The sequence below is a fragment of the Carcharhinus amblyrhynchos genome, chromosome 5, assembly GCF_965287045.1.
Source record: "Carcharhinus amblyrhynchos chromosome 5, sCarAmb.v2.hapA, whole genome shotgun sequence".
Taxonomy (NCBI): domain Eukaryota; kingdom Metazoa; phylum Chordata; class Chondrichthyes; order Carcharhiniformes; family Carcharhinidae; genus Carcharhinus; species Carcharhinus amblyrhynchos.
In genome coordinates, this window is record NC_137328.1 from 94,703,664 (window position 1) to 94,720,341 (window position 16,678).

Genomic DNA, 16,678 nt, shown 5'->3' on the forward strand with positions numbered 1-16,678 from the left:
CATCCCTATTTGTCTTAAGAAACTCGCAATGAGCTACTTTATTGAATATAACTGAGTGGCTTGCTAGGCTACTTCACAGGTTAGTTAAGGATCAACTACTGGCTGCGGATTCCAGTGATATATAAGCCAGTCTGGGTAACGATGGCAAATTTCCTTCTCATTAGTGATGCAGTTGGGTTTTTATGACAGTCTGGTTATCCTCGTGGTCACTATTATTGCCTGTTTATTTTGCAGTGCTGAGTTTGAAAGCTATCAATTTTTCCCAGGGTTTCCTCTGAACTTCCCATAAAATTACAGCAGGAAACTTCCTACCAAGACCTCCACCCCAAGTGCAAGTTTTAATTCATGCTCAGATTATCACAAATGAAACATACAGGTCTATTCCACAGCTGTTACCTCCCAAGCTTGCATGGGGAAAAGACGACACAGTACAGGATGCATTCCCAGCCACAGGTAACATTCCTCACTGGAATTAGCTGAACATTTTGGCCCTAACATGTAGTGCCTCTGAACATGCCAAAACAGTTACACGATAATCATTACCAGGAACAAAACATAAAGTGCTTTCTTTAAAAAGGTACTTGGATTTAGATAGTAAAATCCTCATAGCTCAATCAACTTTACCAAACAACGATGAATCTATACAATTCCACCAGTAGCTATTCTATCTGTGCTTACTCCACACAAAGTTCACTCCTCTAAGTTCTCCAATTGTATTTTAAATAAACCCAGTATCTGTTCCTTTATTGGTAGATAGTTGCAACACTTACTATAATGTCTAAGCAAGTTGCCATTCTTTGAAACATTAATATAATGTATATATATGCAATAGATTGTTGCTTTATTTGACTTCTTAAATAGCAAATAACAGGATTATTAAAGGACATTTTTAAAGGAACAAAGCACATGAGTAATTCATATTTATATTTTGAAATCAGCTGGAATTGATAACTATTTTAACTTTCAGGTTTGCTAAAAGGCCTTCAATTTGGTTTCTGCATTTTTCACAAAGCATAGAAACATAATAAATTCCCACAAATTATTTCCAGTGAAACTCTTTTCCTATTGACACCTGTGCCCCGTATAACTACCAAAATCCCTGCCCATGTTACCATCACATACAGAACAAGGATTAATAACAATTGCACGATCTCAACAAGCAGTAATAGCAGACAGAAAAAAAAAATCGCCAAAGCAAAGTGTCTTAACCTTTATCAGAATGTACCAGTGCCACAGTACGCAGTGCACACAAACACACCACAAAATTACTGTGGTGCCATTCTGAGGTCTTGCTGACCCTCGATAGTCTGGGATGTAATTGATGTCTTTGCCAAATGCCTCCGAGCTTAAACGATCAAACAGCAATTTATATTATACAAATCAGGATGACAGGCAGATGATTCTGAATTCCTTTGTTCTGGAGATATGGGTGGCTGATGCTAGCAAGACTGCATTAATTGGCCATCCTTAGCTGCCGTTATAAGACAATCGTGGGCCTTTTTCTAGAAGTTACTTGTCAAATTGGGCATTTCTTTGAAAGCCTACCTTGTGACTTTGTCCTATTTGGCGCACAAAGTCGAGCCGCAATAGTAACGAGAAACTAATGCAACTTCATCCGCTGAGGATTCGTTTAAAATAATCAGCAGAATCTTCCAACCTGATTAAAATTGAGCTCAGTTTACCTCTTGCCCCGAAACTGTCACATAATCTAGAGCCGGTTTTCTCAGCATCAATCGGATCTCCCTGCGATGCTCCTGCAGTAGGAAAAGCACCTCCTGAATCTCCAGCTTTCGCTGTTGAATTACAGGGAAGTCAGTGAGGTCTGTAAAAAGCTGCGTCTTATCACCTGCCCTGTGAAGATGGTGAGGCACAAGCAATGATCATGTAGTCATTTTCTTTCAACACAATGTGAAGTACACTAAAACAATTATCAAACACTGAATAATTTCACTATTGTGGATAATATTATAGAGTCATAGAGCAACACAGCACGGAAACAGACCCTCCAGCCCAACCAGTCCATGCCGACCATAGTGCCCTCCCAGCTAGTCCTAATTGCCCATGATAGGCCCATATCCCTCTAATCCCTTCCCATTCATGTACTTATCCAAATTGTACTTGAATCAACCACTTCCTCTGACAGTTCATTCCATGTACGCACCACCCTTTGCATGAAGAAGTTGGCCCTCAGGTTCCTTTTAAATCTTTCTCCTCTCACCTATCTCACGGGATCCAGGGCGAGATAGCCAATTAGATACAAAATCGGCTTGATGACAGAAGATAGAGGGTGGTTGTAAAGGATTGTTTTTCAAACTGGAGGCCTGTGACCAGTGGCGTGCCTCAGAGATCGGTGCTGGGTCCATTGTGAGAATATAGGAGGCATGGTTAGTAAGCTTGCAGATGATACCAAGATTGGTGGCATAGTGGACAGTGAAGAAGGTGATCAGGGTTGCAATGGGATCTTGATCAATTGGGCCGATGAATGGAGGATGGAGTTTAATTTAGATAAATGTGAGGAAATACATTTTGGTTCATCAAATCAGAGCTACTCAGTTAATGGTAGAAAGTTGGACAGACTTATAGAACAAAGAGATCTAGGAGGATTGATTCATAGCTCCTTGAAAGTGGAGTCACAAGTGGACAGAGTGGTGAAGAAGACATTCAGCCTGCTTGGTGTTACTGGTCAGAACACTGAATACAGGAGTTGAGTCATCTCATTGAAGTTGTATAAGACATAAGTAAAGCCACACTTGGAATACCGTGTACAGTTCTGGTCACCCTATTATAGAAAGGACATTATTAAAGTAGAAAAAGAGTGCAAAGAAGATTTACTAGGATGCTACTAGGACTTGATGGTTTGAGTTATAAGGAGAGGCTGGATAGACTGGAACTTTTTCCCCTGAAGCATGGGAGGCTTAGGAGTGATCTTGTAGTGGTCTATAAAATAATAAGTGGTATAGATCAGCTGGATAGTCAATATATTTTCCCAAAGGTTGGGGAGTCTAAAACTAGAGGGCAGAGGTTTAAGGTGGGAGAGATACAAAAGGGTCCAGACGGCAATTTTCACACTTACAGGCTGGAATGAGCTGCCAGAGATAGTGGCAGAGGTGGGTACAATTTTGTCTTTTAAAAAGCATTTAGACAGTTACATGGGTAAGATGGGTATAGAGGGATATGGGCCAAATGTGGGCAACTGGGACAAGCTTAGTGGTAAAAACTGGGCAGCATGGACAAGTTGGACCAAAGGGCCTGTGTTCATACTATAAACTCTATGACTCTATATGTCAATTGTTTTCTGTTAACAGGTTTATCACTGCTCAAGTCAACAAAGAGGGGTACACAAAGGGATTTATTTTCAAATGAACAATATTTTACTTACTTTGGCCATGATTAATATAAGTTTAAATTCCCATTGTAATTTTTTTTTAAGTAGCACAGCTGGTCCTCTGCCAGATCAAAGTTATTAGAGGCCAAAAGCAGTAGTGGGATTAATATTTTTGGCCATATGTTGTTAGGGAAACTGAGCCAGGATTATTTTGGAAAAACAATCAGATCTGGAGATTGTGTGGGTGGGGAGGAAGAGAGAAGAAAGCAAAGCAGCAAAATTTCCACCCTGCATCTAAAATGGCAGCCTTGGCAAGATATGTGTTTATCTAAAATAAAAAGCAAAACATCACTTCAAAAAGATAATGAAAGCATTTCTGCATTGATTGAATTGGCTCCATAAAATTCATCTCCAAAGCTGCCCTGATCATATCAATCCTTAAAGCCCCCAGGCTGCTGGTGCACACAGTTTAGTGCCCATCTTCGCTAAGACAACGGAAATGAATTCACATTTTTCCTTTTATTTTGTTTTAAATACAAAAAATGCACCTAAGGTGTTTCATGTGGTCAATGCAGACTCGATGGGCCAAATGGCCTTTTCTGCATTGTAGGGTTTCTATGATTCTATTTCTATGATTCTATGACGTTGCATAACGATGCCAAAATTTATTGTCTTTTTAACCCCCTATTCCCCCCCAACCCTCCCCCCACACCTCCGAGAGGCGACTGAAAAGGCTGAAGAGGTGGTTTTTGAGAATACATTTAAAAGTGGAAGATAGGGAAAGAAGAGGAAGGATTGCCTTAGTGGAGTTTGCACCTTCTCCTCATGTCTGTGTGGGTTTCCTTTGGATGCTCTGGTTTCCTCTCACACTCCAAAGATGTGCAGGTTAGGTTGATTGGCCATGATAAATTGCCCCTCAGTGTCACAGATGTTAGTGGGGTAAATATATGGGGTGGCATTGCTGTTGATGCAGGCTCAATGGGCCAAATAGCCTCCTTCTGCACAGTAGGATTCTATTATTTTCCGGAAATAGGATCCAAGTGACACCCACATTGCACAACAAATAGAAAAAGTGCTGGATGGACAGTGAGGAAAGGCAGTTGAGTGAGCAGGCTGATAGTGAGATTCAGGGATTTTATTCTCAGAGAACAAAGCAGGGTCACAAAAATAAACAGCTTTCTTTTACCGTATGCACCTATTGTTGGAATAAAGGACTTCAGGTACAGCATGTCCAGACACAGAACAAAGCTTCCTCCGCCCTGTTTCAACATCATGCACAATCACAGGAAATACAACTTAGTGAAATTAGACCAACCAAAACATAAATCGACAAAATAAATATTTATTAGGGCTTCCAGACTAGACAAAAGAAAGAAAAGCAGGGGTGGAGTGGATTTGCATGTCAAATTTTTGCGTGTACAGATGCAGACAGGCTCAAGGCTGGTCCAAAACTTGATCCAATAATTGCAATAAAGGCCATTTGGCCCAACGAATCTGCACCGATTCTCTAACAGAGCATCTTATCCACGCCCTATCCCCCACCCTATCTCCGTAACACCACACATTTCCCCATAGTTAATCCATCGAACCTACACATCTTTGGACTGCGGCAGGAAACCGGAGCACCCGAAGGAAATCCATGCAGGCACGGGGAGTGACCCAAGGTTGGAATTGAACCCGGGACCCTGGCACTGAGAGGCAACAATGCTAACCACTGTGCCACCAAGTGAACTGGAAGCCATCATGGCTGGAAGAGTGGAGAATGAAGGAGATGATGGAAAGGGCAATTGCTAATGTTAGGGGCTCCGAGGAGTGCTGTACTGCCTGAAAGAACAATATAGAATGAAATGTATTTCGACTGTCCCTGCAGCAAGAGATTTTTGTTGTGTTTGCTACTTTCTGCCTAACAAAACAAAGAAACAAGATCCAATTTCTACCTCAAAAGAATCAAAGGCATTAAGGAAAATTCTACTCGCACGCAATATGCGACAATAAAGAAACAGGTTAATTCAATAACCAGGGTGCAAATACTAAATTACAAGGACTGAATCTTTCCAGCTGAACATACTTGGCTGCATTTTCATCCAAAATCTTCAAATAGTGATGCACAGGGTCTAACAGCTGCGGCAGCTCTAACAGAATACTCCGAAGGAGGGATGAATTTAACTGGGTCTCTGCAGCTGGAAGCAGTGCCCGGAAGCCCACCTCCAAATCTGATAAAGTGCGGACCAACTGGTAGAACTCCCAAGTGGAGCACTAAAACAGAAGAGAAATCATTGGTTAGGAACTTTGGCAAACACAAGATTAGCTGCGGTGCTTTGCCTGAATGATGCACAGTCGCCTTCAATCAGCACTTGAGATCAAAAGCAGGCCGGCTTAATTGTTTTATTGAATATAAATTTATACCAAAAAGGAAAGAAAAGGCTTGGAAGATTTTTTTTAATCCAGACGTCCCTTGGTCTGTAAGCAGACATCTATTCCACTCTGCAGTTCTCTGAAATGGGGAATGAGGGGACAGGCCAGAGGCAATGCATGACATCTTATTCCAATTAGCAATCACCACCGGGCACCCAACACACTATCCAAAATATTCAAGGTTCAAAAATGTAGTTTTATTTCAAACAGCTGTATTTAATCGAAAGTTATACAGGGATAAAATCACACCAATAGACTTTCAAACCTAACACTACAGAACGTCTCTAGCTATCAGTTAAAACAAGATAACGCGTCTGCTAATATAACAGCCACAGAATCCTTTTACAAGTCAATTAAACATGCTGGTGTTGCAAAGCAAGAATTACCACCTATGCATTACCACGAGGCCATACGAAATGTTTCTTAAAAATGATTGTTGGCACAGTGACAAGTGAATCTTGCAAACGAAAGACAGTGGTAATTTGCTACATTGAATCAGAATTCTACAATGCAGAAGGCAGCCATTTAGCCCATTGAGTCTGCACTGATCATAATCCCACCCAGGCCCTAACCCCACAACACCATGCATTTACCCTAGTCCCCCTGACTCAAAAGGGGCAACTTAGCATGGCCAATTCACCTAACTTGCACAACCTTGGACTGTAGAAGTAAACCGGAGCACCCGGAATAAGCCCATGCAGACACGGGAAAATGTGCAAATTCCACACAAGCAGTGATCTAAGCTGGGAATCGAACCCAGGTCCCTGGCGCTGTGAAGCAGCAGTGCTAACCACTGTGCCACCGTGCTACCACACATTTGGCAGTGCTTTGGACAAAGTGCAGGACAATTGCTGTTTTGACATCCTTCAGTGGAAGAAACTGGGGGCTGGGAAGTTATTGAAGAATGAATAAACTCGGCAATTTGCATTCATAAAACTAGATGAGAAGTTAAGGAGGATGCAAAGAGGTGGCAAAATAGTTCTAGACCAATTACATGATTGAGAATTAAGATGACAGATCAAATATATGATGGGGAATTGTGAAATTATCCAATTATTAGGAAGAATGAAGAGCAGAATATTTTTAAGAAGATAATGCAAAGGAATTTGAGATTCTGGTACACAAAGGACAAAGTTAGCAAGCAGGTATATTAAGCAGTTAGAGACAAATGGCATCTTATGCTCCAACTTGCTTGCAATAAAGACTAAGAGTAAGGCAGTTTTGCTACTATTATGCAGGGATTTGAAGAGACAACATCTTAAATGGTTAGATGCATTGTCCCTAACAGGCACTGGACTGTGGCAACTAGGGGAATTTCACAGTAACTTCATTGCAATGTTAATGTAAGCCTTACTTATGCCTAATAAATAAACTTTAACTTTTAACCTAAGTCCTGATCTCCTTAATCGCCAAATAAATAATTACCTTTGAGGAAATGTAGCAAAGGCCAGAATTCTCCAGCTTTTCACACACCACTACCGCCAGCAAGGACAGACAATTTGGTGCTTAGCTCAATCTCTGTTCACTGCAGCAGGATGGGAGACCCCCGCTGGCATGAACTGCCGGATAATCCAACCCAATGGTTCACCGGCTTTATTCCTGAGATGGGAGAATTGTCCAATGAAAGACTGGACAGAATGGACCGATATTTTCTGCAGTTCAGCAGAACAAGGGGCAATCTCACTGAAACACACAAAATTTTGAACGGGCAGGACAGGGCGGATGCTGGAAGGATGTTTCCTCTGGCCGAAGTATCTAGAACTACAGGCTAATAAACGCGAAATAATGGGTCAGCCATTTAGGACCGAGGTTTCTTTGGACAGGGCAGTGAATCTTTGGAATTCATTACCCCAGAGGGTTGTTAATATCCTGATTAGAACACTCAACAATGAGATTGCCTGATTCTTGTGCATTAAAGGAATAAAGGGATGTTAATATTCATTGTAATCTAATTGTGTTTAATCGGAGGCAGGTGGTTGGCATTAACTGAGGATTTACTTCTGCTCTTCTGTTGAAGTGTGCAAATAAATCCAGAATCGAACCCTGCATATTCCTCCTTTTCAGAAAGCATTCTAATTCCCTTTTGAACGCTCAGATTGAACCTGCCTCCACCACACTTTCAGGCTGTGCATTCTAAACCCTAACCATTCGCTAAGTGGAAAACCTTTCCCTCATCACTTTCAGAGCTTGGAAGACTGTGTAAAGATGGGTTTCAATTGTATTCTTCACCAATGGGAGTACAATAGGGATAGGGTGGGGCTGTGGGACTGATGTAGAAATTCAGCCATGTGCTCACGGTTACTTACATACATAAAAAAAATTATATTCTCAGTTTCTTCCTAAGAACGAACTGACATTGGTCCACACTCATTTTGTGCCTATACCTTTTTGTGATAAATACTACAGATTCCTCTCTCCAGATCAGGGAGCTTAGACAGCAGATGTTGGGTCTTTGCCAGGACAATGGACTCTGATGACAGGATTTCAGTAACTGCATCCAACCGAGCATTAATTTCACTGGAAATACAAAGAGAAATGAAGAAAGTCAATGGTAGCTTGAAGCTATATCAGTCCACCGCCGGAGATCAGATGAATCAAAACCGGGAAATCAGATGGCTAGTACTACCAGCCGTCTCTGCTGAAAATACACCAGAAAGATATTTTCTTTCAGGCTTTATGCCTATCTTTTAAATTAGGACAGTTAATTATGTAGCATGATACAAATGCTTCATTGATATTTCTCATATTGGGATAGCAGTTCAAAGATAGGCCTCAAGAGGCGAGGAGGAATTTAAAGCCCCAATAAAATCAAATTTTAAAGCAATTTTTATTTAAACGTTTTGGTACTGACCATCCAATGCAAAGTGCATTAATGTTGACTGCACGGGTACTTTAAAAAACATTTTTTTTGGTAATTGTATAGAAAATGTAGATTCATTTATTCTTACTCACTGCAGAAATTGTTTCAGCACTTGTTCTGTATTTTCTGAGTCACACCATGGCGAGACATTGTTACCAATGTCTCAGCGTAACTGCACAGAAAATATATTCAAGAAGCTGTTGGAAAAGAACTTTCTTATTTCTGCAAAAATTACATATACCATCCTCCAGGTCAGTTTGATTCATGAGTTAGTGAACGGTCACAGTGAGGGTAAATAGACAGCAAAGCCTATCAAAATATATTTAGCTCACAAAGCTTTTCTGTTCCAAGAAAGTTAGCAACTGAAGTTAAAGCAACAGTTGAAAAGCACCACAAATCTCCAGTCAACTTGTCAATTCAACGATACAAAGCATCATGAAACATGTCAATGATCTTCCCCTTTCCAAGTTTAAAAAAAAATCATTCCCCAAATGTAGATGATCTTATTGCCCATTTTAATTTGCCCCAGCAAGGTGCTGGTGGACCTCCTTCCTGAACTGCTGTGGTCCTTACATAGATAGTGTTCACACAATGTTGTTTGGTAAGGAATTCAAGGATATTAATTCAGTGACCATGAAGGAAGAACAACATGTGTCCAAGTCAAGTCAGCAAGTTACTTCAAGTTAATGGTTTTACCTCAACATTGCTGCTCTTGTTACTATCCATAATAAAGACATGGCAAAGAAGGGAGCTGCAGTCCATGTAACTTTGGGAAGTTGCTGTAGTACAGTGTGTAGACTGTCCGCACTACAGTAACTGGGGAAAGTGTGGATATTCAGTCCAGTTGCTGGAGCACAGATCAGAAAATTGCTTTGACCTGGATGAGGTCAAATTTTGAAATGTTATTGTAAGTGCTCCATCTAGATTAATATAGTGTGTGCATCACCACACTCCTGGCACGTACCTTGGAAATGATAGCTAACATTTATAGGGTTTGAGTTCAAAATGTGAGCCACTTTTCTTTGTCTGTTCTTGGTTGGTCCATGCAAAGTTCTATTTAATGGTGACTCACAAGATACTGAAATCAGTCTTTTCATCCCATTTGCTTTCCCTTACACAACATCTTCAAAATTGGAGATTTTACCACATTCCCTTCTCTCCTCACATCTGACATTCAATTTCCTCATCTTTCCTCAGACACTGAGACAAGTGTCCTGCAGCCAGCACTGCAGCGAAGCAGTCTGTGAATCTGCTGATTGATAAGTAAGAGCTGGTGAGTATCTATTCTACACTCTGATAGTATAGTAAGAATACCATAAGGTCGGTTGTTACAGAGTCAGTATCTGGAGTGGAGGGTGATTCTTAAAGTTACTGGCAAGATGGGTTGGCCATGTGGAATGCTCCTCCTATGCTATGTGGGAAACCAGGGATACTTCCAGGGTGCAGGATGCATGTCAGCAGGAAGTGTCTCCAGCTGCAGCTATTGTAAGTCTGTGTATCCAAGCTGGAGCGGCAGGTGGAGTCACTCTGGAGGATCCTTGATGCTGAGATTTTCATGGATAGCAGACTTAAGAGAGGCAGTCACATTCCAAGCTAAATCTGCAGAAGCAGAAAGGGAATGGGTGACTGCCAAGCAGGATAGGGGTGGGCAGGTAATGCAGGAGTCCCCTGGGATCATATCCCTCTCAAACAGATTTGCTGCTTTGGATACTGTTGGAGACTTCTCTGGGGAATGTAGTGAAAGCCTAGTCCATGACACCATGGTGGCTTAACTGCTCAGATGGGGAGGAAAAAGAGGGCCAGAGCTATAGCAAGAGGGTATTCAGTTGTAAGGGGGACAGTTGTAACGGGTTTCTGTGGCCTTAGAAGTGATTCCAGGATGGCATGCTCTTTGGTGCTCGGATCCAGTATCTCACAGAACAGCTGTAGAGCATTTTGAAAGGGGAGGACAAACAGCCAGTGGGTATGGTATATATTGGTACCAGTGACATAGATTAAAAAAAGAACGAGATCCCGAAAGCTGAATATAGGGAGTTAGGTAATGAATTAAGAAGCAGGACCTCCAAGCTAGTATTCTCAGTATTATTCCCAGTGCTACATGTTAGTGAAAGCAGAAGGAGGAGGATAAGTAGGACGAATGCATGGCTAGAGGGGTGGTGTAGGAGGATGGGTTTCAGATTCCCAAGGCATCGGGACAGGTTCTAGGGAAGGTGCAACCAGTACAAACTGGATGGCTAACACCTCAACAGCACCAGGACTGTTAAGGAAGCTTTAAACTAGTATGGCAGGGGCTCGACATCTGAGCAGGAGATAGAAACTAGATTAGAAACAAAAGGCAGAAAACGTGAAAGCAAAAGAGGAAGACATGGGAATATAAAGCAAAAAACAGCCAGTAGCTCGATTGTCTCCAGATATGGGCTTAGTGTAAGGAAAATAAAATTAAGAGCTCTGTATCTAAATGCACATAACAAAAACCAAAATAAATGAACTGGGGGCACAAATAGAGTTAAATGGCTATTATTTGATAGCCATTGCTACTTGCATGAGATTAAAGTTGGGAAATCAGTATTCAAGGTTATCTGACTGTTAAGAAGGACAGGCAGGAAGAAAAGGAGTGGCTCTGCTAATAAGAGATGAAATAAGTACAGTTCTGAGGGACAATCTGGGCTCAAAGGAATGGCAATGATTTTGGGTAAAAGTGACAAATACCAAAGCGAGGAGAAAAGTGGTAGAGGTATTGTACAGGCCCTTGAAAAGTAGCTGCACTGTAGGACAGAGTTTAAATCAATAAATAAATGCATATTAAAAGAGCACTGCATTAATTTTGCAGTCTCTGGAGTTCAGAAGAATAAGAGGTGATAAAACTGAAAAATATATGATTCTTAAGAGTAACTGCTGGGAGGATCAATAGAATGGTATGGTGGTACAGTGGCAGCACTGCTGCCTCACAGCACCAGAAACCAAGTTCGATTCCTGGCTCGGGTCACTGTCTGTGTGGAGTTTGCACATTCTCCCTGTGTCTGCATGGGTTTCCTCCAGTTTCATCCCACAATCCAAAGATGTGCGGGTTAGTTTGACTGCCCATGCTAAATTGATTCTAGTGTTAGGGGATTAACAGAGTAAATATGTGGGGTTACAGGAATAGGGCCTGGGTGGGATTGTGGTCAGTGCAGACTCGAACGGCCTAATTCGGCACTGTAGGAACTCTATATGTCTCCTTCTATATGTTCCCACTCATGGGAGACTGTAAGACCAAAGGGCATAGTTGCAGAATGAGGGGCTGTTCATTTGAGGCAGAGTTGAGGAAGAATTTCTTCTCTCAGACAGGTGAACCTTTGGAATCCTTTTCTACTCAAAAAGACTATAGGCCAGTTACCAGTGGTGTACCACAGGGGTCAGTGCTGGGTCCTCTGCTATTTGTGATTTTTATCAAATGACTTGGAAGAGGGAGCTGAAGGGCGGATTGGTAAATTTGCTGATGACACCAAGATTGGATGAGGTGAAGGGCTCTTGCAGGCTGCAAAGAGACATTGATAGGATGCAGAGCTGGGCCAAAAAGTGGCAGATGGAGTTTAACCCTGATAAGTGCGAGGTGATTCATTTTGGTAGGACAAATTTGAATGCAGATTACAGGGTCAACGGCAGGGTTCTGAGGAATGTGGAGGAACAGAGAGATTTGGGATTCATATCCACAGATATCTGAAGGTTGCCACTCAAGTGGATAGAGCCGTGAGAAGGCTTATAGTGTGTTAGTGTTTATTAACAGGGGACTTAAGAGCTGTGGGGTTATGCTGCAACTATACCGGATCTTGATAAGACCACATTTGGAATATTGTGTTCAGTTCTGGTCACCTCACTATAAGGGTGTGGAAGCATTGGAGAGAGTGCAGAGGAGATTTACCAGGATGCTGCCTGGTTTGGAGGGTAGGTTTTATGAGGAAAGATTGAGGGAACTGGGGCTTTTCTCTTTAGAGCGGAGGATGACGAGAGGCGACTTAATAGAGGTTAACAAGATGATGAAGGGGATAGATAGAATGGACACGCAGAGACTATTTCCTTGGGTGGATGTAGCTGTTACTAGGGGCATAACTATAAGGTTCATGGTGGGAGATGTAGGAGGGATGTGGAACACACTGCCTGCTGTGATAGTGCAGTTAGGACACTTTAGGAACTTTCAAGCGGTTATTGGATAGGCACATGGAGCATACCAGAATGATAGGGAGTGGGACAGCTTGATCTTGGGTTTGGACATAGCTCTGAACAGCATTGAGGGGTGAAGGGCCTGTACTGTGCTGTACTGTTTTATGTTTCTATGTTTCTTTATCTCAGAAAGCTGTGGAGACCGAGTCCTTGAACATTTTCTAGGCAGAGATCAATAGGTAAGGGTTAAAGAGATAGGGCAGGAAAGTGGACTTTGTGATCGTTAGATCACCCATGAACTTATTAAATGGCGGAGCAGGGTCAAAGGACTGAAAAGCCCATTCCTGTTCCAATTTTTTTTTATGATCTTATAGTAACATCTCTATTCAAAGAATCATAGGATCCCTACAATGCAGAAGGCCCATCAAGCCTGCACCAACAACAATCCCACCCAGGCCCTATCCCTGTGACTCCTCGCATTTATCCCTCTAATTCCCCCGACACTATTTATCATAGCCAATCAACCTAACTCGTACATCTTTGGACTGTGGGAGCAACCTTCTGTTGCTACAGAAGGTTAGGGTGCACAGAGTTGGGGGTAAGGTGTTAGCGTGGATAGAGGATTGGCTGTCTAATAGGAAGCAGAGAGTTGGTATCAATGGGTGCTATTCTGGTTGGCAGTTGGTGACTAGTGGAGTGCCACAGAGATCGGTGCTGGGGTCTCAACTGTTTACTATTTATATAGATGGATCTAGAGGAGGAGGCTGAGTGTAGGGTGACGAAATTTGTTGATGACACGAAGATGAGTGGAAAAGCAAATTGCGCAGAGGGTGTGGAAAGTCTGGAGAGATCTGGATAGGCTGAGCGAGTGGGCCAGGACCTGGCAGATGGAGTATAATGTTAGCAAGTGTGAGGTTATCCACTTTGGCAGAAATAATAGTAGGAGGGATTATTATTTAAAAGGCGAAAAGCTGCAGCATGCTACGGTGCAGAGGGACCTGGGGCCCTTGTGCACGAGTCGCAAAAACCCAGTCCGCAGGTGATCAAGAAGGCAAATGGAATGTTGGATTTCATAGCGAGGGGGATAGAATATAAAAGCAGGGAGGTCTTGCTGCAACTGTGCAGGGTACTGGTGAGGCTGCAGCTGGAGTACTGTGTGCAGTTTTGGTCACTGCACTTGTGTAAGGATATACTGGCCTTGGAAGGAGTGCAGAGGAGGTTCACTAGGCTGATACCGGAGATGAGGGGGTTGGACTATGAAGAGAGACTAAATAGACTGGGTCTGTACTTGTCGGACCTTAGAAGGATGAGGGGGGATCTTATAGAGACGTATAAGATAATGAAAGGGATGGATAGGGTAGAGGTAGAGAGATTCTTCCTGCTCAGAAAGGACAGCAGGACTAGAAGGCACAGCCTCAAGATTTTTGGGGGGGGGGGGCAGCAAGTTTAGATCAGAGTTGAAGAGGAACTTCTTCACTCAAAGGTGGTGAATCTCTGGAATTCTCTGCCCATTGAAGTGGTGGAGGCTACCTCGCTGAATATATTCAAGTCACGGGTAGATAGGTTTTTGACAGACAAGGGAATTAAGGGTTATGGGGAGAAAGCGGGAAAGTGGAACTGATCCACTTCAGATCAGCCATGATCTTATTGAATGGCGGAGCAGGCTCGAAGGGCTAGATAGCCTACTCCTGCTCCTATTTCTATGTTCTTATGTTTATGTTTCTCATGTTCTTATGAAACTGGAGCACCCAGAGAAAACCCACACAGACGTGGTGAGAATGTGCAAACTCCACACAGTCACCCAAGGCTGGAATTGAACTTGGGTCCCTGGCGATGTGAGGCAGCAGTGCTAAGCTATTGAAAACCTATTAATCTAGTGACCAACAACAGAAATGCTGCCATTCCAATGGCTGACACACCAACTGCTATTATCAACTCTGTTCTCTCCACCCACTCCTGAAAGGGATATCAAGTAGTCATGTTATTTGCACAATGCAGAGCTACTTGCAAATGTGTTCTTTTGTAAATAAGCAAATGCCATATTTGAATCGAATACCCACCCTTCGTTTTTACATTACAAACATAAAAATAAACAGATGCAATATCTTGTTACTGTGCATATAGAACCTCCCCTAGCTTTTATTTGCCTAATATGCATTATTTATGAAGACATATGAAGTGATTCTCTTTATAGCCCATTGTTGCGTATTATATATATATGCACATAATACTTTCCCTGCTATACCAAAAAGAAATGGGCGCAACATCTCTGTCTGAAATAGCAAACACATCTAGTATTCAATTCTTACAGGACACTTCTTTCAATCCTGCGTATATAAAAACGAATGACAAATTGGAGACAAGCTGCTATTATAACTATGATAGAGGTCACAATGACAGAAAAGTGGAAATACAGAAGAGCCTCTTCAGGGAATTATCTTGCCCTTTGCTGACAATAAAATCATTCCACCAACAACAGATATTATTGATAAGATATCATTTTCATTAGACTCCATCAATGAAACTGCACTGGGTTTATCACAAATAATGTAAAATAAGCAGTGCGTGCCGTGACCTGGGAAGAAAATTTCAAAATGCCAAAGCGCCCACCACCTACGGTTGTTTTCAACCAGTTTTGTCCTTTTCACAGGCATCTGCGCACAGCTGGAATGAGTTGCAGAATATTTATTGTAGCAGAACAGTAGGTCTTAAAATGTTAAAAGGTTAATCTGCAATTTAATCATCCCCACACACAACAGTCTTAATCTCCAAAGTTACCAATCCAGTTGCATTCATCAATTCTTAAATAAAATCAGAAACAAGTCCTTAGAAAAGATTGCAGCTCAATCACAATCCTTGTCATCAGTCCTTGGTAGTCATAAACCTTCATCGCACTGCTGGCTTTTATTCGGAATTTTAATTGCAGGGAATGCAATCATTAAGCTGCAATTCTCAAAACGGCCAGCAGCACTGGACAAACAGACTGAAACTCACCTTGCTTTTGTTAAGGGCTGCACCACCCATTTCTTTAGAAGTCGTCTCCCAAAGGAAGTCCGGGCGTGATCGAGGACCCAAAGTAAACTACCCTTTATCGTGCCAGTGGTCTGCCAAGAGAGAGAAAATTAGACACTAGCTTGTCCATGTTAAAACAAATACGCTTCTACTGACTGGCGATTCTGCTCCGAGGTTATTGTAAATGAGGTTCGTTTTACTTTCACCACTAAACTGAGTTTTCAGCCCACAATTGAAAAGTTGAGCAAATGTAAAGTGATCATTTTTCAGAGAGATGAATCTGGATTCACACCATAAAAGTGAACCATCCCCAACTCCTTAATAGTAGTAAGGGTGATTTAAATAAATACATGTGTTCAAAACCAGGGCTTCCCAAATGGTTAAGTCAGTCTGTTCAGCAATTAGCTGAGCTCAGCAGAGTCCCAGGTTTGATCCTCCATCTTTTCGATATTTGTTGATCTCAATCTTGACAGCTGAGACATTACAAGTAATCCCACAGCCCTTGCATTAGTTGGCAGAAATCTTTGTTTGAGATACCTTGCTGCTGACTACTGACCCCTGCTGGATGCGTAAGTATGTAGATGAAGAGTGGACAGAAATCAGACTCCACATTGTAGTTTCAGTGTCAACTAGCCTGCCAATACAAAATATCAAGTTTTGTACATCAGTAGGCAATGTACCAGAGGGTGCCCACTGCCTGTGGAATCATTCCTGGTGAGATGTTAATGCTAATATTTCTGACATTATAACAGTGACTACCGTTCTAAAGTACTGCATTGGTTGCAGTGCATTTTTGAGATGTCCAGTAGTGGTGGAAAGCACTATATAAATGCAAGAAATGTGAAGAGAAAATTTGGGATGACAAAAGGGTTGAGACAAAAGTATGCATTTTGCAAGAGAAAGGACATAAGAAATAGGGCTGAATG

At 42.0% G+C, this 16,678-nt stretch overlaps 1 protein-coding gene across 1 annotated transcript in view; it reads right to left on the minus strand.

The window, feature by feature from the left end:
- Positions 1 to 16,678, minus strand: part of msh3 (mutS homolog 3 (E. coli)) — a 254,211-nt gene that overhangs the window by 153,763 nt on the left and 83,770 nt on the right. Inside the window, exons 12-15 of the mRNA XM_080189206.1 lie at positions 15,735 to 15,844; positions 8,125 to 8,257; positions 5,394 to 5,581; positions 1,683 to 1,851 (exon numbers count right to left, since the gene is read on the minus strand). Coding sequence (XP_080045332.1) covers positions 1,683 to 1,851; positions 5,394 to 5,581; positions 8,125 to 8,257; positions 15,735 to 15,844 — 600 coding nt within the window. The remainder of the gene's footprint in view (positions 1 to 1,682; positions 1,852 to 5,393; positions 5,582 to 8,124; positions 8,258 to 15,734; positions 15,845 to 16,678) is intronic.